The sequence below is a fragment of the Sparus aurata genome, chromosome 4 (genome assembly GCF_900880675.1).
Source record: "Sparus aurata chromosome 4, fSpaAur1.1, whole genome shotgun sequence".
Classification (NCBI taxonomy): Eukaryota; Metazoa; Chordata; class Actinopteri; order Spariformes; family Sparidae; genus Sparus; species Sparus aurata.
Window position 1 is genome coordinate 17,905,675 of NC_044190.1, and position 26,494 is coordinate 17,932,168.

At 40.4% G+C, this 26,494-nt stretch overlaps 1 protein-coding gene across 6 annotated transcripts in view; it reads right to left on the reverse strand.

Moving 5' to 3' along the window:
- cdkl5 (cyclin dependent kinase like 5) overlaps window positions 1-26,494 on the reverse strand; it is a 49,307-nt gene that overhangs the window by 4,587 nt on the left and 18,226 nt on the right. For 2 of the 6 annotated variants that reach the window (XM_030413897.1, XM_030413898.1), the window contains exons 4-20: window positions 21,869-21,914; window positions 21,642-21,778; window positions 21,125-21,245; window positions 19,206-19,265; window positions 18,185-18,275; window positions 15,829-15,931; window positions 13,755-13,841; window positions 13,175-13,255; window positions 12,870-13,045; window positions 11,258-12,087; window positions 10,672-11,012; window positions 8,384-8,485; window positions 7,962-8,067; window positions 6,841-6,976; window positions 5,510-5,615; window positions 2,413-2,574; window positions 712-978 (exon numbers count right to left, since the gene is read on the reverse strand). In XM_030413897.1, coding sequence (XP_030269757.1) covers window positions 712-978; window positions 2,413-2,574; window positions 5,510-5,615; window positions 6,841-6,976; window positions 7,962-8,067; window positions 8,384-8,485; window positions 10,672-11,012; window positions 11,258-12,087; window positions 12,870-13,045; window positions 13,175-13,255; window positions 13,755-13,841; window positions 15,829-15,931; window positions 18,185-18,275; window positions 19,206-19,265; window positions 21,125-21,245; window positions 21,642-21,778; window positions 21,869-21,914 — 2,952 coding nt within the window. The remainder of the gene's footprint in view (window positions 1-711; window positions 979-2,412; window positions 2,575-5,509; window positions 5,616-6,840; window positions 6,977-7,961; window positions 8,068-8,383; window positions 8,486-10,671; window positions 11,013-11,257; window positions 12,088-12,869; window positions 13,046-13,174; window positions 13,256-13,754; window positions 13,842-15,828; window positions 15,932-18,184; window positions 18,276-19,205; window positions 19,266-21,124; window positions 21,246-21,641; window positions 21,779-21,868; window positions 21,915-26,494) is intronic. The other 4 variants (XM_030413899.1, XM_030413900.1, XM_030413901.1 and 1 more) reach the window with 4 other exon arrangements.

Here is a 26,494-nt window from a genome sequence, read left to right on the forward strand (position 1 = left end):
ATTTAACTCTATTGAATCTGTGTTTCTGTGAGAAGTTTTTATTGGATTCTGCACCTTAAAATTTCAAGATATTGTGTATTCAAAAACATATTAAATACTTGTTTCCATTTATGAACAAAAGCCCTCCTGTTTTTTTTTTTGTAAATCCCGTGTCAGTTCTGGGAATGGGTTTAGTGATTAGTTGAAATTGTGTAACTGCAGATTAAAAATTATGACCTTGTTCTTATTGGTGGACTATAATAGAAAATTATTCAAATATAAAATAATCAAGATTTATAATTGAGACTATAATCTATCGGTCTATTTTCTTTCTTTGGTGTCGCTGATATTATTATATATCATATTCTATAGATGATGCAGGACAGCCTTATCCATTTGCGCAGGGTATAAAAAAATCTGTTACCATGTAATATGTTTAAACCACCACTTTGCAAGAAATATATTTGACATCCCCCAACATTTTTGTTCACAGTCTTTCATGTTTTCAAAGGACATTATACGTGCGGAATCAGAGTGTTAAAGTGCTTTGGATGAATTCACCTACAAATGGCTATTATGCGAGTGAATAAACATGACTTTCAAATGATTTGCGCACTTATGACTGACACTGAGGGGGTGTCACGGTTAGAAAGAAACATTGTATTTTGACAGACAGTGCTCTGGGCCATGATCTTCAACCAAAAACAAACCAAGTCTTCAGCATGTTGGTACCTGAGAGTGGGAGTCCACTGGTTTGTCTGGTGGCCAGTCGTTCACTCTCTCTCTCTCCCTCCCTCTTTCCCTCTCTCTCTCCCTTTCCCTCTCTCTTTCTCTCTCCCTCTCTCTCTCTCGCTCTCTGTCGCGGTCTCGGTCCCGGCTCTGTTCCCGCTCCCGGTCTCTGTCTCGGGAACGCTCGCGGTTTTTCCGCCGGCTGCCGTGGTGAGAGGACGACTTGGAGCTCCTCTGCAGGGACAAGTGCTCTTGTCCGTTACCAGGAACCTGACAAAATACAGAGGCGCTGTTATTAATTACCCCAAAATATCTGTCGCATGTTAAAGCTCCTGGTGAGGTTCTTCATGCACCTCTGGCAGACAAAAGACAAGGAGACGGTAATGGTGATGAATTTACACAGAAAAAAATGCGGAGTTTTATTTTCACAGCCGGTCTACAACAAACCATTACTTGACCGTCAATCAGATTTATTTTTAATCAATCGATTAATCGTCTCTAAACCAGCAATTCCCACAGTGTGGGCTGTGGTCCCCTGGTGGGCCCTGAAGGTACTGCAGATGGGCTGCTGAAGGTAATTTACAAGAAAGACAAGTTTCTGATATTCAATTCTGTGGTTAAGTCTGAAATTACAATAAAATATTCATGATTAAATATGTACATTTGAAAAGTAATCAGAACTGGTAAAAACAGGAGTTAAATTATCTGTTACTTTTCCTTCATGTGACCTGTTTTTTTTATCATCTGGTGTTGTGTTGAAGTCGATTTTTCCTGCCGAACTTTAATTGCACCCAGTGGTGTAGGTCAAGGTCAGGGGTTAGCATTGCATCGCCACTTATCCTATATCGCAACAATGATGTAATCAGAGTTGTGATTAAAAGATTGCCAGAGCCCTAGAAGATTTTTTTCTAATTTCCGATTTGGGCCACGTCATCCTTGAGTTTGGGGATGGCTGCTCTGGACCATCAGGACAAGTAAAAAATGCCTGTTGCGATTTTACCGATGTTTATGTCTTCCTTTCTTGTCTTGTCAACAGTCTGAAGACAAAGAGATCAAATTTAAACTGTTATAAAACAAAGAACATCACATGTTCTCTTTGAAAGGCCAAAAGGGGCGAACACTCATCTTCATAACTGACTAAAGCAATTAATCAATCATCGATTTTTTAATTTCAATTCTGGTCCTGGTGGCATTTTGCCCTGCTCCAACACACCTGATTCAAATGATCAGCTCGTCACCAAGCTCTGCTGAAGCCTGAGGACGACCCGCTCTCTTGAATCGGCTGTGCTTCAAATGTAGTGTACACAGCACTGTAAAAAGGTATGAGTCTGGATGAATATGTGGGTTCAGGTGCCTATAAATGAGTTGATGACCCTCGTATGACAACATGGCGTTCTGTTTGAAGAGAATGAGTCTCGGCGTGCAGAAGTGTCGGCCTCACATACAGCACACACTGCAGCATGAAATCAATGTTTAACGATGCAATGTAAATGCAAGGTGACCGCATTTGACATACTGGATGGCGAGACAAAACCAATGCACAAACACCGTGCAGCATTAGATTCAAAACGCATTTGAAATCCTTTCAATTCTGATTATTTCTCAGTCAATCAGTCGCCAGGCGCTTGAGAGGATTTCAAACCAGCTCATTGTGGTTAGTGCCGTGTCAGTCAGCATGCAGTTGTAGTGTTGAGGTTAGATTACTGGTGAGGCAGGGTAGGGCGCGGGAGGCTGGTGTTGTACCATGGGCGAGGCGACTACAGGTAGGACTTTGACTGCTGAGTTGTGCTTTAAGCTATTCTTAGAGCTAAAGAGGGGAAAAAGGCTTTTCCTGATGCTGGGGTTTCTCCCGTCCTCCATGTCTGTCTGTGGAGCAGAAGATGCACAGCCACAACTCTCAACACAAATCTCTGACAGCAAAGAGAAAGAGTACAGCAGCACCTGATGCATGATCATCTAAAAACAATACCACTGGACAACAAGTACAGAGAGAAAAATCAATAACAGCATGAACATTTGATTGTTAAGGTAGAAAGAGAAGAAAACAGAGTGGGTGTAGACTTCAGAGCAGCACCAAAGGATAATTCTGTGTACTACAAATTGTGCATTATAATTCTAGCTGTAATTGACATGGCAACCTCAAAACGATGAAGGCCAACAAGGCAAAAAATCTAAATGGTAAAGAGGGTGTATCGACTGGTTAGATGTAAAACTTTTTCGGATAGCAAAATGTTTGGACCAATGAGGAAACTTTAACCTTCTTCGAATTAATGGATGAAAACATTCCATATAACATATTTCAATCTCAATGTTTAAGTGGAATTATTCTAAAGGTCCAATATTGTCATGGTTTGAGTTTGTGGATTAGGTTTTTCCTGTCTTATTTTGAAGATCTGTCCTCATGTGCCACATTTTGGTTTTAATTTCCTCCCTTTGTCTGTTTTCCCACCCTTTTCACTCCTCAGCTGTGTTCTATCTGTTGATCAACCCTTGTGTATCTAAAGTAAGTCCTTGTCTTCCCCTCATTATTAATCAGTCTGTCCATCTGTTCGCCATGCGTCTCTTGTTCCTGTTCTGTTCTGCCCTTGTGTTCCTCCGTCTCCATGTTCCAGCTTGCTGTCATGTCCTTCGAGCTTTTGGTTCCTTATTCCCAGGATTGTCTCTGGTTTGTACTTTGCTGTTTTTGGTTTGTACTTTGATTGCTTTTGTTTTCTTGATTTTCTCCTTTTTTGTTTTCTGCCTTTTGTTGCCACAAATTTGGACTTCAGCTTTATGTTAATAGAGCTAACCTTTTGTTAAGTTGCCTGCCTGCCTGCCTGCCTGCTTGCGTCTCTGCATTTGGGTCTCCTTTGTTTAAAGGTGACACATGTAGAGTGTTGCAGTAATGAGTCTACAGGTTTTTTAAAATTTACATTTTCCGTTAAATGGCTGAAATAAGGTCTGTGGTTACCACAAGCTTCAGATATTTTCATGTTTGATTTTATGGCATAAAATACGTCAGTAATTTACCCACAATTGAATTTCAAGGCATTTGCATGTCTTAAAAACGGTGGATGCTAACAAGTGGCAGAATGAAACTAGGGAAGTTGGCAGGGACATTACACATCACACCACCCATGGACTATTTACTCACTCGCCTTTACAGGATTAATCATCGAACAGTCATGTGTCTACACTGTAAGACACTCAGTGGTGGTGACCTGCTGTTAGTTTGTAGCCTAATGTTAGCTTTTAACTTCTGGCTGTTTTATTTATGCTTCAAAAACCATAAAAGGTGTTCATCTGTTAAGATTATCTTGATGAACAATACATGTAAATATCGTAACCTTGTGTTTGTCACAGAGCTATCCCATAAACTTTAAATTGAAGGAAACAAGGAGATGCTAACCTACAGAAACATCTCTCCTACACTTCTATTATGCTAATTTTCAGGTTAAAATTGTACTTTGGGTGTCTAAAGTATGTGTGCTCTAATGTTCATAAAACACATTAGTTTTCACAGTAATAACCTCTAATTATCCTCTGTCTAAATGCTCCATTTCCTGCGCTTCTGTCTTTTTAAGGACCTGCTCTGATTGGTTAGCTCTCACACTCATTATCTTTCTGCATCAGTCCAACCAGTGTTTTTGCAGTGCTTGGTGCGTGGCTAAGGGCGCTGACTGCATAATTGTAGACAGAAGTGCTGACAGCTTGTTTAAAAGGCACAGTTTCTTAATGCAGGCTGTGCATATTTCTGTTTCTGTTTTCTGTTGAGTGTATTGATACTTTCACACTTATATAGCACCTAGACATGAAATCTTACTTTCTACAAATTTGGGACCTTTAATCAGGTCATATAACAGTAGTGGCTGAAAGTGTGTATTCATTCACTTTTTTTTCAACTTTTTAAAAAAAATTTGGTTGAAGTTTGAGTTACATTTAGATAAAAACTTGACCTTAACAATAGTTTTATGCTGAGTTAGAAGCTTGTCTATAAACTGTTTACAACAAACAGCTGAGAGGATCATTTTAATGTTCCCATTTGTTGTCTCTTCCAGGTATAGAGTAGAGTGAAGCTTTAATGTCCCCGCGGGGCAATCTGCCTTACAGACATAGTGAAAAAACAATAACAAATGCATAATACATCAACCACATGCACAAGGCAAGATCCACATCACTTACACTATCAGCACAGCTCATGGAGGTTATAGTTTGTTTGAAAAGTTAACAGCCGATGGAATTAAAGGCAATCTGTGTCTGCTCGTGCTGCCCTTAGGAGACTAAACATCGCCCTGATGGGAGCATCTGGAACTCAACATATAAAGAATGCAGAGGGTCTCACAACAATAGTCACTGCCTTCTAGAAAGCCTTTATGTTTGAGTAAGCAGGGCCTTTTCTTTTTTACAATCTATCTGATCGTCTCACTGCTCGTGCTTCTTGTCTCGTCATTCCCCATTGTCGTGAAGTCGCCATGTTTCCCTGATTTTAGGAGTTAGCTCGGTGAGTCCAGTGTCACTATTATAGTTATGAATGATGGCGAGATTAATGAAATAAGACCCACATTGCAATAAATTTGTATTACAATGTGCTATTAACACTCTTAGTTGTCATCAGTGTTCATTCACACAGTAAGTTTATGTCATTTTGACGCAGTTTAGAACATTTTAAACATGGATGACAAAAGATATTGATGCTACAGAAATTATTTTTCAAATCCACCTAACTACATACTCAAATAGACAAGGGAAACATCATCATACCAAAGGGAATATGTGCAGGTGTTCTGGATGAAATAACAAGTGACAGATTAAATGATCTTACTATTTGTGTCTTCTTCTTTTTCTTCTTAATGGCTCTGAAGAAGCCTTGTTTTTCCTTCTCTTTGGTCGGCTCGGGAGGATTCATGACCATTGCTTCTGCGGCGCTCCTATGAGGCAAATTTGGGTCATTGTTCATATGACTTGTGTGCGTAACTACAAGCTCAAGATTAAACTGTTACCTCTTCTCAGGTGAGTTTCAAATGCAGCCGCAGAAGATTAAGTGATGACTATAACATATTTACAGTATGAAAAGATAGGTAAAGGAAAATAAAAAGGCTTTAAACAAATAACTAAATAGTAAAGATAATTAGAATAATAATAATAAGGAAAATAACTATCTACAATTTTTTCTTCTGCTTCATTTGTTGTTTTGTGTTTATTTGTGTAACCATAAAAATATCTACAGCAAAAGCAAAAACATTTTTAAAAAAGAAATTACTGGAAGTTGTTTATGATTATAGGTCTACGCATAGTATACATTAATCACAGTACATAAATGTAAATACATGCATATTACTCTTGTCATTTCGAGATACTCAAGTACATTTAATATCAGATACTTTTGGACTTTTACTCAAGTATTATTTGTCTGGGTGACTTTCATGTTTACCAGAGTGACATTTTAACATGATATCTTTACTCTTACTCAGCAATGACTTTTGAGCACCTTTTACAACACTGTCTATTGTTTTGTAAGTTAATTGGAGGAAAAAGAAAACAGTCAAATTCCTCATATCTTTTTACTTGCTCTGCAAAAACAGGGTGATTCTGATAGAACGTGAAAAAGCTGGAACGAAGATGCTCCACGCATTTTCAAACCAGCAGCAAAGAAGATCTCTATAGTCACCACAGTTTCAAGGTGGGCACCCAAGGTTGGTGTCACCACCGATTGAGTATCAACAACAATGACAACAAGGGTCACAATCTCCACTTGTGGCGTGATTTGTGCAGAAATTCCATCAATGCATTCCTAAGATATCGCTTTCACATGAATAGGACGGTCAAACTAACCCATGTTTGAACGGATGGACGACCCTAAAACATAATGCTTTCAGTCACAGCTGATGAGGGCATGAAGAAATAAACAGCTGAAGTTTAAACTATTCCTCATCATTCAATATCTTCTCTTAACCGCATCATGTAGAAGCTCAGCTGAAGTGTAGAGATGCATTTGCGCTGAGAAGACCTGTTAACTTTAAATGTGCTCACTTCAGCTTATATCAAGCAAGTTGCCTTGACACAACCTTGAATGTGCATCCATTGTAGCACTGCCTGCCATAACAATCGAGGAAAAATTCCAGTTAAAAAAATTCATGATGAACAGTTTCTCACCAGTCAAAAGCCGTCTGGCGTTTGGAGTGGTTGGCCATGGCGACAGGATCCACGGGTACAACAGGGACGACTGGCCCTCGACCCTGCCCGACACCATCGTGGAAAGAGGAGGAGTTATCTGGTCTAGGAGAGGGGACTGAAGACAAACAAAGAGAAGAGAAATTGTGCATCTGTAGATTTTACTGAGCAGCATTTGTTGGTTAATTTTAACAGGGCAATCTGCCTCAGATATTATTAATCTGTGACATTTAATGTATTCTGGGAGTTTTTTTTTATTATTTTATGTTGCGCTCACATTACCCAAAATCCACCATGTCTGCCTTGTCTATTTAATTCCACTTTGCCTTTTTCATTATGGATTTCTCCCTGTATAATTGTTGAACACACTACAAAATGACAAATGTAGATAGAAACCTTTGTTCCTTGATTCTAAGACCTGACATTTACTATTTATCTGTCATAAACCCCCAAGTTTTTTGTGTCAAACTAATTTATCCAGAGCAGCTCTCTGGTAATGTCTTCACATACTGCATGTGGGTTTTTCTTTTAAATCTCTCTTTTGGGTCCTTTTTGGGTTGTATTTTATTTTTTGTTTTTTTGTTTGTCTATACTTTCCCCCTGGTGTTTAAAGCACCGAATGGTTAAAATGTGTTACTTTCCTCAGTAAAGTGAGGCCTTAAATTTTTTTCTTTTAATGCATGAATTTAGAGAAAAACAATGTGCTTACCCTAACCCTCCACCAACAACTCATGTTAGAGTCAAGACAGTTTTAGCTAAGCGGCTAAAGTGAAGATTTATGCTAAAAATAGGGTGTAAATAGTCTTTTCCAGTCAATTTTTCCAGTTGTATTGCACCATTTTATGTTTTTTAGGTTGTTCTATTACATTTTAAAACAGGTCCCGATCTACTGAACTGAACTGAACTGAACTTCAGTTGTTTAGAGGAATGCTGACACTGTTTTACTGTGACGCTCCAGAAATGTTTTGTAGATTACAAAAAATTCCATCTTTCCATCAGCATGAGGGCAAGTAGATACTGACTAAATTTTCATTTCTGGGGCCAACTTATCCTTTAAAGGGTTAACCTTCCTGACACAACACACACTCTGTCCTGTTCTTTACCTCGGTAGAAGCTGCCTACTCTCCGAGGCATGGACTCAGTGAAGATCATCCGGTTCTCCTTGGAGGAACCTCCGTCCTCGCCATGAGGGTCATGATACATACCCACCTTAAATACACACACATCATGCAGACAAACAGGTACGCACATGGACACAGGACCACACAGAGATCTCAGTATCTTCAGCTTTGTCATCGATCATCTCCATTTGATCTCACGTCATTGCTTATCATTAGCTAAGGCTGCTGGCTCACATCACGTGACATCTGGGACAATCTTAAAGCATTTCAGTGAAGCTACATTTATACCAGCGACAACGTGCAGTGAAGCTGTTGACCTGAGTAGAAACAGAAAAAGCTATGGAAACTAGCGGTCAGAAGGGCTACTGGCCGTGTTCAGGTAGGGAGGAGTCAGGGGGTCGGACCTCGTTTTTAGAGCGCTGTGTATGAAAAGCAGCTGTGTTGTCCCTCGTAGAGTCTTTGATGGGGGCACAAGGGTGGCTCATGTCTTTAGGGGAAGGCTCACTCTGTTGAGAAGACGGACAGGCGCAGGTCAAAGCAGACTGGAGAAGCGGCATGAAGCAGAGGCAATGATAATGTGAGACAGTGACAGTCCCTGCACACACGCGTCAAACGTGTATTGAAAATACATTTTCAATACATGTTTCAAAAGGAAAGTTTCACCCATAGACATGCCTACAGTGTAATATTGTTAATGTGTGTGTGTGGCCTTAAATGCAAGTCAAGAAATTAGGTATGTGTGTGTGAACCTGTTTTTTGTGATCAACCGGCCTCATCATTTCCTGTTTCAGTCATTTTCAACATTTCTCTGATTCACTTTCATTGTCAAAAAAACAGAATTAACTCGTGACATTTAGATGTGAGTTTTGATTGGAGGTGGAGAACTTAATTCAACTCACAAGTTAAAGTTGAGGTTTTTTGATCTTTTACCTGTTATTAACTAATTATGTGCATCAAAGGAGACCTATTATGCTTTTTCCATTGTTTCCTTTCTCGTTCAGTACATTATATATGTTCCTAGTTCATGTAAAAGGTCTTGAAAGTTTAATAGATCTAAGTGTGCACCAACTGAGGCTCCTCTCTCCAGCAGAAAACACTGCTCCTGAAACGCCTCGTCAGTAGTCCCGTCTTCAAGTCCATGACTCTGTGAAATCACACTGTGACATTGATGCTGAGCGTCTAGTTTGGCACATAAGTATTATTTTAACACAGCTGTTCTGTTGGTGTTAGCGGTGCTTGCTCAGGCATGTGTGAGTTGACCAATCAGAGCAGACTGTGTGTTCAGGAGGGGGAGGGCCTTAAAGAGACAGGAGCTAAAGAGACAGACAGAGGGGGAATACAGAGCTACAACACTGGATAAAACTGGTGTGTTTTTGGAGCATTAAAGCATGTAAACTTATTCTAGTAGAAACCCAAAATTAAATGATGAACCTGTAAATTAGCATGATATGTCTCCTTTAATACTGTCTCAATGTTTAATGTTGTTGCTCTGCTGGCTCCAGGAATATATATGGTAGATTATGTGTTTGTGTGAATATTGTAGTTTCTGTTTCATATGTCATCTGTTTTGAGTTTAACATTTGTTTCTGTGTTTTCTTTATCATGTGCATAGGCAACTATGACCAATTTCCCCTCTTGAGATGATATATTATTTTAAAGTAGTAGTTACTCTCTAATAGAACTTCGAGAGTTAGAAACTTAGTGAGAACTTGTAAAACACTTTTTAGGTAAACTTAGCATTAACAAAGAGGTTGAAAACCAACTACGTGTGTTTTGAAGACACTGTCTGTTAAAACCAAATTCTCTGTAAAGCTACAGTTAGAGATACTGAAAAATCAACCTACGACAGATGTTGCTGTTGCCATGGGGACGGTAACAACTCCTACGGGGGCAGCTTCCAGAAAGGAAAGAACTAACATGGTATTCCTCCACTAGCAGTCAGCTCCATCGTCATTTCTTTGTCATATCAGGGCCGTAGCCACAATTTTAGAAACACTGAGGCCATGAGTCCAGAGTCCCACCAGCAAAAGAAGTGGTGAATGTGCCTTTTCTGCCATCTGAGTTGTTACCACTATTTCTTTACTTGCATTCAGTGTATTAATAATATTTTATATGTTCATCTAAGTGTCCATTCAATAATTTTCTGTACATTTAATCTCCCATATTTAGGTCTTTATGTTGTTTGAAACTCTCTCAACAGTGACAGATATGTTGTTCTGGTGGAGAACTCCCATCCATTTCATTTTATTTCAATGTATTTATATTCTATTATTTATATTCTATTTATATTATATTCTATTTACATTCTGCCTCAGACAGTTATTTCTTTTTTAAAGATACTTAGTCGAAAACATACCATCATTCTTAAAAAAGAAACGATTCCTAAAGACTTCAGAGTTTTCAGAGTCAGACCTCCTGTGCTTCAGAGGATGAGCTGCTTTGCATTTTAGTCAACGATCTAACTCATTTAATACTCACACAGCAAAGAGGAAAAGGATCCTCCAGGTGTGTGTGCAATGTGTTATTTTAAGAGCATCAATGTTCAGCTCAACATACAGTATATCCTCTTCATTTTACACCAGGGAATAGTATTATTATTTGGTTAAGGGACCTTTTATCAGCACAAGTGTCAGTATTTTGGGGTGAATCTTTCCTTTAAATCCCCACACTCACAAGACTGTCCGCCACTAACCCTCGTCATGTCATCAGTGCAGTCCTCTCTCGAGGAGCTCACTGAGTGTCCAGTGAGGGTGGTCCGGTGCTGCAGTTGGGGGGAGAGGAGCTGCAGGCTGCTGGCACGTGTCGGTATGGCCTGCCCCGGCGCAGGCAAGCCCGCCATCCCACCCTCGACCCCGTGTGGTCGATGACGCTCCCTCCTCACGTACATGGAGTGGCGTTGAGGCCGCTGCTGAGAGGAGAAGGGGGAGGTGTAGCCCAGGCCGTAGTGATAAGACTCATGTGGAGAAGGCAGAGTGTGAGTGGAGGGCATCCCTGTTCCTCCGGGGTCTAAGAGCTCCGGAGCACCAGCCTCTTCTGGACAAAAGAAAAGAACTTCATGTGAAGGTTATTTTTATTATTGATTATTTCACTATTGACATGTTAATAATTTAGTTTGTTTTGCTGGACGAGGGAGGTTGCAGAGATCTAGTGTTTCATGGACTGGATATAAATACTTTTAAAAAATCTGGTTGAAGCCTGAAGCCAAGTTCAGTGCTCCATTCTTAATTCAGTGGAAAATGAAGTTGACTCATGAATACAAATCCAACTCTTCAACCTACCAGGTGCCATAGATTTATGTCTGGATTTGTGTCTGGATGATGAGTCCAGAGTGCTGCTCTCCATGCGGACGTTGCCGCTGCTACGAGAGGCAGGGCTGTGCCCGGATCGATCGCTATGTCGAGTAGAAGGGCTGCCAGGCGGCCCCGGAGGACCTGAAGGGGCATTGAGGTCTAAACAACTGGCGGGGAAGAAGCGGGCACTGGGTCCCACCCCCGCTGTCGTGTTGGAGTTTGGGTCGTCTGGGTGGAGTCGACCGTCGCTGAGGTTCCCTACAGATTTGGCATCACTCAGCGCACTGTGGCTCTTGGACAGGCTGAGATAAGAGGCTGAACTCTTAGAAGAGGATGACATGGATCCATGGGCAGAGTCGGCCATGCTGTGGGCGTGTCGGCCGTGTTGTTTCTCTCCTCCAGACTGCAGTGTGTTGGTCTTGCCTTCCAGGAAGGTGTGGCGGCCAGCCTGCTGTTGCTGCTGCTGAGAGCGGGAGGAGCTGGGTTTGCTGTGGCCATACTTCGCCCCGTGTCCTGGATCTGACAGCTTTGGGGAGGGTCCCAAGCTGAAGTCAAACTCTGTCTTGCCTTTAACTTCTTTGGGACTGAGGAGGTGGGGCAAGTTGTTGTTAGCCAGGTCTTTGTTGGATGAGGCAGAACGATTAAGGGTCTGGGACATGTACTGGCCCTTGGGATGGAGCGTAGGACTCAAACTGGATGGGGGTGGTTTGTTTCCATTGAGGAAACTCTTGTTGCTGAGGTGGTGGAGGTCGCCATGTCGAGGGAGGCTGGAACATTCTTTGCTGTTGGAGCGACGGCTCGTGCTCTTAGTGTGACTCCTGGAGGGGCAGATGGATAGGGGATTGTTTATCATTTGAGCTGATCAATTATATTAAGCTTCACAGTCCACTTCATTCTTAATGGAGACTCTCTCTGTTATTGTGAATGTTGTCCCAGTGATACAATACTTACAAAAGAAGCAATGATCTCTTCAATTTATTCATAAAAAAAAAAAAAATTACATAAATAAATGTAAAATAAATTCATTTAGGGAAAAAATGGGAACTGCTTTATTAAATCACATACTGCCATAAAACTCACATCGTTCTGTATCTTATTCATCTGTGTCAATACAATACAGATCACGAGGCAAACCACGTACCCCTCCTCCATGTCCAAAAAAATGTTCTGTTTCACAAGATCAGGGGCATTAAGTGATAATGATAATGATGCCGCTGTACCTGAAGAAGAGCCAATTTAACCTTGAAACGTATTTCTTAATCGAATAAGATAAATGTCTCGTTTAAAAGGGAGCATTCTACAGTGTGTGAAAGAAAGATGTTCCCTGCACACATGGATGGTGTACACCATATAATAATTGTATGCAAAGTCTGTTTTCAACAAGCCCTGGAGGACACATTTTTTCACTCACTTCACCTCCTTTCCTTCAAGAGCTACAACATTAGCATTCACTCTCTGGCTGCCACGTTGGAATTAGGACGGCCGATAAAGATTTGCCTAGCAGTAAAGACATTCCTGTACCGTGACACTGAGGTTGGTCTCCGAGTAAGGTAAAAACCAATAACAGTCCCAAAGTAAAAATAAAGAAGTGCAGTTTCACCTTGTGGGAACTGTGTTCTCTCCGTGATGGTGCGTTTTCCTCTTGGACGAGCGCGGCGGGTTGGGAGATGCAGGAGGAGGGCGCTCCCTCTCCGCCTGCCTCAGAGGCTGGAAGGCCGGATGGTTCAGACTCTGCTCCGTCAGGTAACGCTCGGTTGGGTTCAGCAGCAACAGGTTCTAAAGGAAGAAATCACAGGGAGGTGACATATTTAAGGGGCTTGCATCTAAAATGTTGCAGATACTACATCTTTGACAGATAACACATCATGTTTATGGCAATGTTTTGAGTATTTCATGACATTTTACCTTCATCAGATCCAACATCAAACCAGTCAAGATGCCTTGGTACCTTCTCTCCAAAGTCTGAGGATGAGTAACAGAGGGAAACTGGCACGCACACACACACACACACACACACACACACAATGGATCAAATTTGCAATCAAACAGAAATTTTTGGGCTGGCAATAATTACTATTGCTGTTTCCAAGATACAGTAGACAGTAAAAAAGAAGAAGCAGCAGCTCTCTGTTCAAATCATACAATAATCAATCACTGGATCACACTAAACAAACTACCAAAAACACACAAACAGACACACACATGCACACAAACACACAAAGTCTTGTTCGGCCTTCTGGGACATTTTCTCTTGTTGCTAAACTGAACACCAACCACCTATCTCATGAGTCATAGCAATCCACTCAGTCATGGTGCTGGGAACGATGCCACGAGAGAGCGCGAGAGAGAGAGAGAGAGAGAGAGAGAGAGAGAGAGAGAGACGGAGCTGGAGACAGAAGGAAAGGAGGTAAAAGTGGAGGAGGAGGAGGAGACAGAAGAAGAGCATTAGATACTGTAGAGAGGATACAAGGCGAACGTTTCCTACCCTGATCCCATGAAAGCGAGGGTTGTTGTAGAAGAGTTTCATCTGTTCTGCAGGAAGCGGCCCCAAAACCTTCTGAATGGTGAAGAGCTGAAAATGAAGCAGCATCATAGTTAATAGCGGAAATTCTCCACATGCATTCGTTCACCGACAATACTTTTGCCGAATGAACACATGCATGATGAGCATTTTTAAAAAGGGTTTCAAATAATGAGGTTGTTTTGTCAGCTGCTGTTTTACGAGAACAACAATTCATTTTCAGTCGCAACGTTCAAGCCAATGCTGACAGGAAGTCCTTAAAGTGCTCAACTGAGGCACTACATTTCCATGACAACAGGGCAAACTCTTCTACTGAGATCCTGTGACATAATCAAAGAGCCACGGAAGAGACCTTGAGGTTGAGGTCAACACGTTCATGAGGGTACATTCTCCTCTGACCTATTTCAGTATTGACTGAAAGACTTTTGAACCTGCATTGATTGATTTTAATATGTCCACTAGGTGGCAGCACAACAGGCTGTCAATAAAACACTGAACAGATACTGATCTACATTAGCATGTTTTAGGAGTATTTTTGTGTTTCCACTGAATAAGACAGGATGAGCAGCTCAGGCATCAGCAGCGGGTGAAAACAGCGTTTTATTTTTACAACTTGCTCAGTGGATTGTGGATATATTTCAGCAGACCCAGAGGGTTTTTTTTTCATGTAATGTGTTTTACGACAAGTTAACGAGGCAGTTAAGCTTGAGAAACTTGAATTCAGAAGGTGCTGGGTTGTAATTTTCGAGTTTGGTGAGGAAAGTAGGTGTAAGAGTATTTACTTTGTTGACATTTTGTTATTTTATGTTGCCCATTTAGTGTATAATCTAAGAGAGCTTGCACGTAGTGAACGTAGCAAACACCCTCTAGCTGAAACTATTGGGGCTGTCATTTTGTTATGCGACAAAGTGGATAGGATATGCCCGGTTAGCTGGTTAGCATGCTAACTACTGATAATGTTGGTTCATGTCTATTTACATTTTAAACTAAAATTTTGACCATACAAGAAATGCTCTGTTTTCCTCTTCACCAATTGCTAAATGCTCAACTATGTTCATGAGCTAGTCCCTAACTATCTTGTCTGTTCTGGTGGCATACTCTCACTTTTAAGAGTTTTTTTGTTGCTGGAAACAACTGCAGGTGAAAGTGAAGGTAAATAGTAGAGTTAAATAATCAATCAATGACTGAAAAATGCAAAAACACTCAGGAGAGCTTAGGGCAAGCTGAGTCTCATCATTATGAGCAGAAATATAAATATATTGTTGAGTATATCTAAAAAAAAATGGATGTATTTCCTGCCCTGCCACTGGTGTGTTTTAAGTTTCTTTATATGATTTTTGTATGTCTTCTTTGTCGCTCTTAATGGATGACGTCAACCTGCCAGATGAAAATGAAAAAATCTTTTGGCATCGGCTGACATCACATGAGAGTAATATTAATAGATGTGTGCTGCCCCATCTACTCTATGCTATATTATTTGCATTATTGTAAGGATACATTACATTGTTTACGAGGCAGCGTGGCCATGATGACCAAAACCACAAGTTCAGATGTCCCAATGCATTGACCTACTCTGTTTATTTTACAATTCACAGTTCTTGGGATGAAAATCCACAAAGTCTCTCTTATGGTGGCATGGGGGCTAGGCCTGAAATGATTTGTGTTCTGGGCAATACATAAATTCATTTGACTAGATCTAATTAGTTAAAATGTCAATCGCCAAAATCCCACCACACTATGCTTATTTTTTTCCGACCTAAACAAAAGACAACCACATCTGTCCTGTCCAGGTGTCAAATCCAAAAAAACTCTGATTTTCGTCTCACACTGACACACAAAACTGTTAAAATGTCAATTTTTCTCAGGTTCTTTTCTTCAGTTACAGAGGAACCTTTTGACGTTATAAAGACATGAGATAGACAAAAGCTTCAAATCCTCACAACTACAGATGACAAATACAATTACTGTACTATTACAACACATTGTGTTTTCGTAATTTTGTGTCAAACATATTACATCATACTTGGGGCTCACAAACCTGATCTATCTCACTTTCTCCTGGAAACAAGGGCTGTCCGTCACTCAGCTCCCCGAGGATACACCCCACTGACCACATGTCCACTGCCTTTCCGTAGGGAGCCCTGAGAGAGAGACAAAATATAATTTATGTGGAGAATAGCTTGTGACTACCCAACTGGAAAAATGGGAATGATAATGACAGGGTTGAAAATGACGGGGATATGATTGTGAGGGTGACGTCGCCGGGGGTTAGGTTATCAGAAGTGGTTATTAGAATGCAGCAAAGGAAAGCAATGGATGCTTTGTTTCTGATGGAGGTGCTCATAAAGAAGATGGTCATTTCTGAAGACACGGCGCTGAGGAGTCTGGTGAGAAATGGCGAGAGATCTGGCAGCAGAGATGCAGAGGAGCGGTGGTGTTGGAGGGAGAGAGTATTTGAGTGGGCGGCATTCAAACACTGTCTCAATAAATGTTCCAGGGCATTTACTAAATCAGGCTACAGCAGCGAGGCTAGATGACGTTCAGCTGTCTCCGAGCTCGAATGGACATTCAATGCAGCGAAGGCATCAAAAACAACCTCAGCGAGAAAAAACAACTGCGAAACAGAGATTCGATCAGAGCATACGTTCTGCACATGATGGTTCATGTCATCATGTGGCAGCAGGTGAATCATCGGCTGTTTTGGGGGAAAATACAATGAGCTAGATTAAAACAATGAGGATAGAGACATGGAAATGACACAAAATGGTTTGAAGCAAAGATAATTAAACTCTTAATAAATACAATGAAAATAATGGAGGTAATAAGGCCTACCAGATGAGTGACATTTACCACACCTTCCCCTCACCTCAGTGTGCAATTGTTTTCTCGAGTATTGCTATGTTGAAATGTATTAATGCATCATTCTGCATTTCAACTTCATCGCAAATGAGGGAGACCTTAAATGATTTGGTTTGAGTTGAGTTGAACATTGTTTGGTGACTGTTTAGGGACGTTCCCTACCTCTCAGACCAATTGAACAGAGGCAAAAATCCACTGGGATTATCTTAAAAATGCAGTGACAATGACAATATGTTGGATGAGTGGACATAACTGTAGAGCTGTGCTGACAGTAATGCGATGTATTAGGAATGACAACCAAGAGCAGAGTAGTCATTTTCTTGTTGGAGGAACCACTGCTGCTCATTTCTCTGGGGACTTCCTGTAATTCCCTCATGGACCTGGAAACCACCAGATATCTGTGGCCTATTTCAGTGTGTCAAACAACTGTCACAATCTCATACTATTGGTGCGCTAATCCGCTGTGCTGGTTCAGTATTAGTACCGTAATGAAACGGATCAGGTATCGGCCAGGACTCTTTTCCATTTGGCCAGCCGATCACTTTCACTCATGGTTATGGACCATAAGACTAATCCTACTCTGCCTGTGATTGAGTAGTACTCTTTGGCTCAATTCTATTTCCAATATTTACTCCTACCTCTTGTTTCCAACAATATATATTAACACCACTTTCACACCTAAAATATAATTAACCTAAGCAATTATTCACAGGGATGCTATGTAGAGGAAACTAGTCTTCAGATTTGAACAAACAATTGTTCAATAAGACAGAAATGTTCAACCTGTCTGCTGCATGAGTTTAGACACAGTTTCCAGAAACTGTAGACACATTTTGGATCCATGTAAACTTTGGTCTTGTGATGACTGGTACATGGATCATTAAAAATCTCTCACTTTCACTGAGTCATGGCCATCTCAAGAGTGTGTTTGACTGATTTTGAATTTAACAATAACAAGGGTACTGGCAACGGACAAAAATGCAACCGATCTAGCGCTCTGATTGGTGACAACCAAATTATTGATAAGGTCCCGGACAAACTGAGCCACTGCCTGTTTTTATCCGATCTTAATTCATTCGAAAATACTGTAGCTGGCATTTACAAATTCATAACTGTCCTCAAACGACAATCAAACTGTTTCAAAAAGACAATACACTGACTAGGGATAAGCACCTCATCAAAGAGCTGAACTATCCCTTTAAGTGTGCTTTCTCCATGCGTTCAATAAAAGCTGGCACAACAGACAGGCACCTAGATTCGGTGACGTAATGACCCCTCTTTCATTTTTAGGTTCCTTGATTCGAACTAAAAACGCTGTCTCAACCTTGTCACTCAAAGAAACACTGATCGTTAAAAAACAGTCTGTGGTTATTAACTCAGGATGTATAAACAGTAAGAATTATTTGCAGCAGCAAATAGAATGAAGTCTCTCTCTCTCTTTCTCTCACTCCTTGTTTCTCACAGTCTGCTATACATACACACACACACACACACACACACACACACACACACAGATCACATGCAGACAGACTCACCCCAGCAGCAGCTCGGGCGAGCGGTACCACCTTGTAGCCACATACTCGGTGTAGTTGGCATCTGTTCCTTCAGACAGGTTACGAGCAAAACCTGAGCGAGAGTGACGTGGAGATGAGTAAAGCACACAAGCCCGATGCTGTATTTTAGGCATGAAGATATACAGATACTTCACATGAAGCTATAAATAGATTGCTAGTAAGACTATATTGCATCCAACCCTCAAATCACTTTGGACAGCTACAGTGGCAACATGGTCATCATCTCATGTCACCAGACTCTAATTAGTTGTGTCACTGCAGGCAGCCCGAGACCATGCTTCAGATAACTGGTGTACAGAGAGCCGATTTTAAGCATGAAACATCACAATAAACAGCATGCCAGCTCCAACAGTGAATAACAAACAAATCTCACCCCAGCTGACTCAGTAGGGTTGCATTAGCCAATTATGCAAAGCTAATTGACCGTGTGATTTTTGCAAAGACTCATTCAAATGTAAAATACACACCTGGGAAACTGTAAAATAACCAAACTGTGCCGTGTCATGATAAGTATTTAAAGGTAACATTAACCTGACCTTGAAATATGCCTTTGGCAGATTCATTGTGATTAAAACCACCAGAGGACATTTTATAGTGCTTGTTGGCTGCTTCTCGGTGGCAGAATTGATCCATCTGATGCACGATTTACAAGGTGACAAATTAATGGTGGGATTTTTCACAGTGAACTGAGTCCAACAAACCGAACTTCCCAAAATGGAATCACAGTTATAACTGCAAAAATCGTAGATACTGTGACAGAATTACAGTACAGCAAGTCTACATCTACAGCAGAATGTCTGATAAATCACCAGTGAAAGCTGATTCAGTCTGTTTAACAAATACCTTGCTTTTACAAGCTGTTGCCTTTATTTGACAGATTAAATGCACAGATACTGTACGGGATTTACTGCTCCGCACATGTAAATCTTTCGTGACATTATGGCTCCTGTAAAGAACAGAATGGGGAAGACCAAAGACTCACCAAAGTCACAGAGTTTGAGGACATCCTCAGAGCTGATGAGGAGGTTCTCCGGCTTGATATCTGGAAGAGGGACAAAGGCAAAAGGCCTGATGACAACATGATTTAGTCGCATTGTTGTTGCTTAAAATATCTTATCTCTTCTCTGAAAAACACAATGACAGTGAGATACTGGAGCAGATCAGTGGTATTGGTTGTTAAAAGTGCTGAAAGGCTCCAAGATTTGTTGTATGGGTGCACTAAGAGAAACGATTAAATACAACAATACCAAAATAATAACAGGTTTTTTAATGTAAATGTATTTGACTTTCCACATTTTATTATTCATTCTCTTGAATGTTATTTTCCTACATGAAATAAATGATGTTTCAAAGCCAAACTGTCCAAAATAATGTTGTTGAAGGAAAATATGAAATGCTTACATTTTGTTGGCTTACAGGTAGCAAAATTTAATTCTATTTTATGTCAACAAATATTGTAATCAACCTCTAAATTATCCAAATGATCAAAATGACCAACCTGTCGTTAGCTGATTCTTAGGGCGGTCCAGAATGGTATGTCCTTCCCGCCACCTTCATTTTTTATTTTATTTCATGATTTTATTTATCTAATCTTTATTTTACCTGGGATATTCCCATTGAGAGTCAAAATCTCTTTTACAAGGGAGTCCTGGTCAAGTAAACTGCATAAAGAATCTCATATAGTGAGAAGTAAAACATTTTCACAAACAACATAACATTTTGCATAAAAGGAACATGCAACAGACATAAAACTAGCAAAAACAGTGCTCAGAAACAGAACAGGTGCATTCAGTGCTCAAATTGTTCTTAAATCCTAATTTTATAATCTTCCATGTTTAATACATAATCAAGTTTCAGGTATCCCTGCAGAAAAATTGGGCTGGAGAAACTTCAAAAGCACAAACATAATTTGTCCACGTGACTGAAGGCTGCAGCTGCTGATAATTTTAGAAATCAGTAAAGAACGCAAATACTGAGGCAACATTAAACAGGCTGATTGAAGCTGTTAACATTCTGATCAAAGGACTATGTGAATGTCAGCAGCTGTAACAGATCCTAGCTGTAAAGGACGATGATGTCATGATAGCCAACCCTGCCTGTTAGGCCCTGATTGGTCACTTTTTTTTTTATTTAAAGGAACAGTTCACCAAAAAAATTCAAAATTCAGTCATTATCTACTCACCCCCATGCCAGTGGTAAGTCAGATGAAGTTTTATAGTTCATAAAACATTTCTGGAGCTTCAAAGCAAAAGATCATTATGAATGCAGCATTCTCCTGAGCAAGTAAATGGGGACTTGATTTGAAACGTAAACAAAAAACAAAACAAACCAAAACCCTTCATACAGCAATCCAAGTCTCCGTAAGATCCAAAATTAATGTGAAAATATTTCATTACATCCACGACCCATAGTCAAGCTTTTGCACCTACTTCAAAGGAGGGGTACATGCTTAAGATGTAGATGTATTAGTAGTTGTCCCCACCTCTTCAGTTGTTTAGGAGAGTGCTGGAACACTGTTTTGCTGTGAAGCCCCAGAAATGTTATGTGGACCACAAGAATTCACCTGGCTTTCTATCGGCACGGAAGATGGACAAAGACTGAATTTTCATTTTTGGATGAACTATTCCTTTAAACAGGTACACTGGAGATAAAAACAACACCAGCCCAAGTGATCTGGAACCAGCCTAAATTCAAATATTGAGAGTTTTAAATGTGACTCCTTGCAGGTGGCTCAAAAAAGTTGCAGAGCCTGTGTGGGTCACATACCTGCATTTACATTAAATTCAACTTCAAGTAGCAACATCTGAAATAAGGAAGATCATTCATCATCATAAGTGTCACAAAGTTGATTTTTGTTTCCCTTGTCTTACTTCAGCAGAGGGGTAAACATAGACTCCTCACCTCTGTGTACGATCTCATTCTTGTGACACCAGTTGATAGCCTTGATGAGCTGGTAGATGTAGCTGCGGACTTTATCAGGCGGCGCACCGTTGGGCAGTTCCTCCAGGAGCTCCAGCATGTTCTGCGAGGCACACAACACATTTGTCTTGAGACAGAGCTGTAAATGTAAATGTAAAAACATTTTCTAAAGTACTTCAAAGATCATTCTTACAGGGGGTCCTGTTTAATAATTTTAGACCTTGACTGGGGAGCGAGAGGGGACGCCATGCTCAGATGACGAGAATACAGTATGAAAATAAAACCTATCATGAAATAAACACTTGGCTGGATACCCTGGCAACACAGTGGGGAATACCATTATTCACCAACAGCATAGTTCATATGTTGCCATGGTGATGCTTTTTCATGTCTAACTGAGTAGTCTCAACGTGCTGAAACTGAGTCCAGATAGAGCAGAAGAGAGATCTGTAATGTTAGAATTCGGTGGAATTAATAATAATGTTGTGTTCACGCTGACCCTCTCCACATATTCAAAGACAAGGTAGAGTTTCCCCCTCCTGCGAAAAGCCTCCTTCAGCTCGACGATGTTGTCCTGCTTCAGTGTCCGGAGCATCTTCAGCTCCCGAAGCGTCGTCTCCTTGACCTCCTCATTTTCTGCGAAACGAAAATAAATAAGACAGAAACATTACAGCTGTCCGGCTCTTCCTCCTCCCTTCTCTCCTTTTTGCTCTCTTCCTCACTCACCTTCACTGTCTTTGAACTTCTTGATGGCCACCAGCTCATTGGTGTCCTGTGAAGAAATGAGAGGGCGCATTGTGATGAGACCAAAGAGAACAAGTGAACAGTGACTTTCGAAGATAGGCGGAACATTCAGATCGGAAGTATTTGCAGAACAAAAGTTGAAGAGGAGAAATCATGAAAAGGGTGAGGACATCTAAATTCATTTCTTGCCCACTCTTAACCTGAACAAAAAGTGTACCCATGTTGCTGCCATTGCCAACAAAAGAGCCACGCTGGTGCTCTCATTTCAATTATTGCACCACAGGGCACACACACACAGACAAATCCTTGGTGTAGTTAATATGCATATTAGCTCTCCTTCGGCTCCTTTCCGGTTGTTTCATTGACGGTGCTGAATTTAACACGCTGGTTCGGTTGCAGATAGAATGCTACAGGTTAGATTACAAATACATATTGTACAGTTCTACTAAAATAAGATAATAGTGAAGATTTAGTTTTTGATCATTCCCTGAAATCATGAGAAACTTGTGCCTTCGACACTAGTCGATATGATGTGATGAAAAGGACACTCATGTCCTGACAATTACACATGTCCTCATATACTCTTAATTAGGTTTTGCTGGATTTATCTCTCCTAGCTACATCTCTCATGAAATCAGGAAATTGGGCAAATAGAGTGATTACAATCAGATAATGAGAATGGCACAAGGCCAAGTAAGGCCCAACAGTCCTCTTTAATTCAATCGAGCCAAATCCAATATCAAACTCGGTAGCCAGTATTACTCTAAACCACTCATAACTTCTTAACCATGCTGTAAGCTCAACTGATCGGTAAAAGCCAACCACGAGGACAACAAAAATGCAGATGGAATCATAATCTTATCAAATAAAGGAATAATAATAGGTTGATAAAAAGAGAAAACGCCGATAAAGTCGAGCTGAGATGAAAATGTCTTTTTGACCATTTTAGATGACATCCATGCTTACATTGTGTCACCCATTTAACATTTTCAAGAAAAAAAGACAAAAAAGCAGTTGGGTTTCTATATCAACCTCCAGTCATGTTTTTCTCCTGTAAGACAAAATGTCCTGTGTGCTTACATTACCTTGAACCAATCAATTTCAACTAATAACATCACACCATCCAATGAACCTTAGAAAAAAAATCTACAATATGTAACATCTGCTGCCTGGGGGCTCTCTACTAAAACAAAACAACATATCTTAAGTTTCTGCTGGCTAAACTGTCCATAATAAGTAATAGATAACTCATAGAAAGGTGATTAAAACCCTGTTTGATTCAAAAAAGGCTGCAGCCGGCCAGTCATTTGTTCGTGAACATCGTTACTGATTTGGGTACAGTGACGTGGCTGGTTTGCTAGATTTCTTTGTTGTTTAAAATGCTGTGAAAGGATATTTACTGTCGTCCATACACAATGTTTTTACCTTGATTCTTGCTAGCGTAACGTTAGCTCTCTGGCTAACAGCTGAGCCGAAGGATTCAATAAGCTAAGTTGCTAAGTTGCTAATTTGTGGGCCTTTCCAACGTCCATTCTAGTTAGTGTCGCAGTGAACAACGGATCATGATCATCATCATCCCTTTGGGCCTCCATGGATCATTGCCCTCTTCTGTTTGACTATCCCCTTATTTCTGTACTTCTGTTAAAATTTTAATCCTTTTACATTCTGATGAGTTTTGTTTGCTAATCAGTGGCCTGTCCTCTTCCAGGTCACCACGGTGGAGTGGAGGCAGTGTGACATGGACACCACTTGGTTGAGGCTTTGGCCTGCTGAGTCGTCCTTCTGTGTCCACACTTATATATTTTATATAATTTTTCAGATATTCTATCAATAAAATGTGTAAACTGTAATTGTGTTGTTCTTTTCTGTATCTGCGACATCGACAGTATTGCAACTCCGTCTTGGGAGAGGGATCCCTCCTCTGTGGCTATTCTTGAGGTTTTTCCCGTTAAAAGGTTTTTCCTCAGTCGTAATAATAGTCTAAGGACAGAGGATGTCATTCACAGCCCAGACTGTAAAGCCCACTGAGGCAATGTGGTTGTGATTTGGGGCTATATAGACAAAACTGATCTGATTTGATTATCCCTTATTTACCTGGTTGTTTGGAATAAACAGTGTATGTGGAGGGACACTGGGAGCTCTGGATGGCAAACGCATAATGTTATTATGATTTTTTAAGAGAAACATAAAGTCACATACAGTATATAATATTTATGGAGGTTTGCAGGCGTGTAACATCATGAGCTTGTGTTTGGCATGTGTTGCTACGTTCGTGCTTCTAATGCTGAGTGGAGCCTCTGTGCTTTTAATAACTGCTTTGATAACTTGTTGTAACATCCCACCCTGCTGCCTCTGTCGTATTTTTCATTCTTTCATTTATTAATTAAATCATTCATTCATCATTTCCTGTTTTACTTTGACATACTCTCCTCCCTTCTCAATTTCTGATACCACACTTTCTGTGTAATTACATAATTTACAAATATACTTCGAAAAGACAAAGTTAGATTCTCCACCGAGCGGCTCTCATGACATTGCATGCCTTGATTATATTGGAAACCCTTTTATTCAAGCTCAGTGTTGGACCCCGAGACTGTGCTGGTTAAAGAGAGCAGTCTAGAGGGAATGACAACATACAGGCCAGTCTCCTTCTGTCCTCTATACTCTCATGTTCCTCTATTGTCCTTTGTTTAGGGTGGGTCAGACAACAGAGTCAGCCTCAGTGTGGAGAAGGGGGCCACACAGTGAGGAGCTGCACATCACGTCAGTGCTTGTGCTCCAACAAGCCAATTGTTTGAGTGAACATGCTTTATAAGTACAGAGCTGTCTGGTTGGAGATTTTCACTTCAGTGACAAATGGAATTGAACATGATGGATTTTCAGCTCTAACAACACTTAATCCTGAGAGTAAAGCCACAGCTTCCACAGTCACAAACTGCAAGATTTAGTGTTTGTGAGGCAAATTAAAACACACATCCAGCATATGCGACATTTCAAGCTCTGTGGCAGTACGTCGCAATGTGCTGATGATGCCTCTGCTCATGTGTGGTGTGTGTGACCTCCACTCATTTACCTTTGGAGCCACTGTTAAGTCAGCACACCTAAAAATAGACACAGGCTTACTAATTTTTTTGCTGATGACCCAAGAAGCCCCTGATTGTCACATCAATTGTCGCACAAGCTCAAGCGTTTCATTCTCTTTCTCACAGGAACATCAGCTGTGAATATTTTAGCATAGCATGGCATAATAAATGTACTGTGACATAGTGATGTTTAGTCATCAACTTATCTTTTAATATCAACACAGGTCTGTTAAACAGAGGATATCGGTATTATGCTAAATGGGAAAAGTGAGACTAATTAATTAAGTGATCCGATTAGATAGAGCCAATAGGACCAACTCCCTTTTCTCCATTTTTCTTCCACACAATGTTTTTTATGTGAGACTGCATGTAGTATTCCTGCCTTCTTTACCCATGGTTCCTCTTACACAACAAGGACTCAACTTAAAGTACAAACATGAAACATTTTGCACTTTCTGTTGCAGACAGTGCAGTGCATGAGGTTTCACTTGAACAGCCTACCCAGTACAAACCTTGGCAGCTATCAAGTCAGGAGCCCAACCTACACAAAGTAACTTTTGAGTCAAGAAAACACAAAGAAATCACAATATTGGCATCACTATCTGTATGTACTAACTGGATTTGATGATGTTATTGCATCCATGCATCGAAGTCTCTTGATTTTTTGATGATGATATATGGATTAGAAAAACACACATTTTCATCTGGCTATTTTATCCGTTATCAGTCTCTCAATTTGGCAAAACAATTGTAACTCCAGGTCCTCTTACTTCTCTACAATATTCCTTTAAATAATGTGATGGAAAATTAATCTTTAAATTTCCCTATGTTGCAACTTAAAGTTTCTTTATTCAATTCAATTCAAACAACTTTATTTATCCCCACAGGGCAATTCAGTTTGCAGCCTCAGTCACATAGAAACAAGAAACAACAACAAAAACAAAGACACATACAGCATCCACTCTGTCAGTACTGCAGGTTGGCAGAGGCAATGGGAGCTAGCAGCATGTAACAATAGGAAATAAATAATGAATAAATATACACATTAAGGCTCTCAGGTATACAATGCCTGGCCTGTGTTCATTAGCTGTCAGCAGCATTTAAAAGCCTGATGGCTGAAGGAATAAATGAATTTGCAAATCTGTTTGTCTTCCTCGGGGGGCAAGGTAACGCCGCCCTGAGGGCATCAAACAGAATTCCTGACCGAGGATGTGGTCAGGATGACTAATGACCTTTCTGGCTTTCTGGATAACTTGTTTTTTCCAGATCGAGCTTAAGTCTGTTAGCTGAATTCCAATGATCTTGGAACAGACTTTGATAATGCTGCTGAGACAGTTCTTCTCCCTCACAGATAAACCATATCTGTGAGGGATAAAAAATGTTTAGGTCACATTTTTTTAATTTATCTTGTGACAATGTTGCACTTATCATCTGGTTAGGTTTAGTGCAAACCACTTAGGGTCAGGAAAAGATTGCGTGTTAGCTAAAGGGTCATTTATGCTCCTGTTACGTACTTAAATAGACT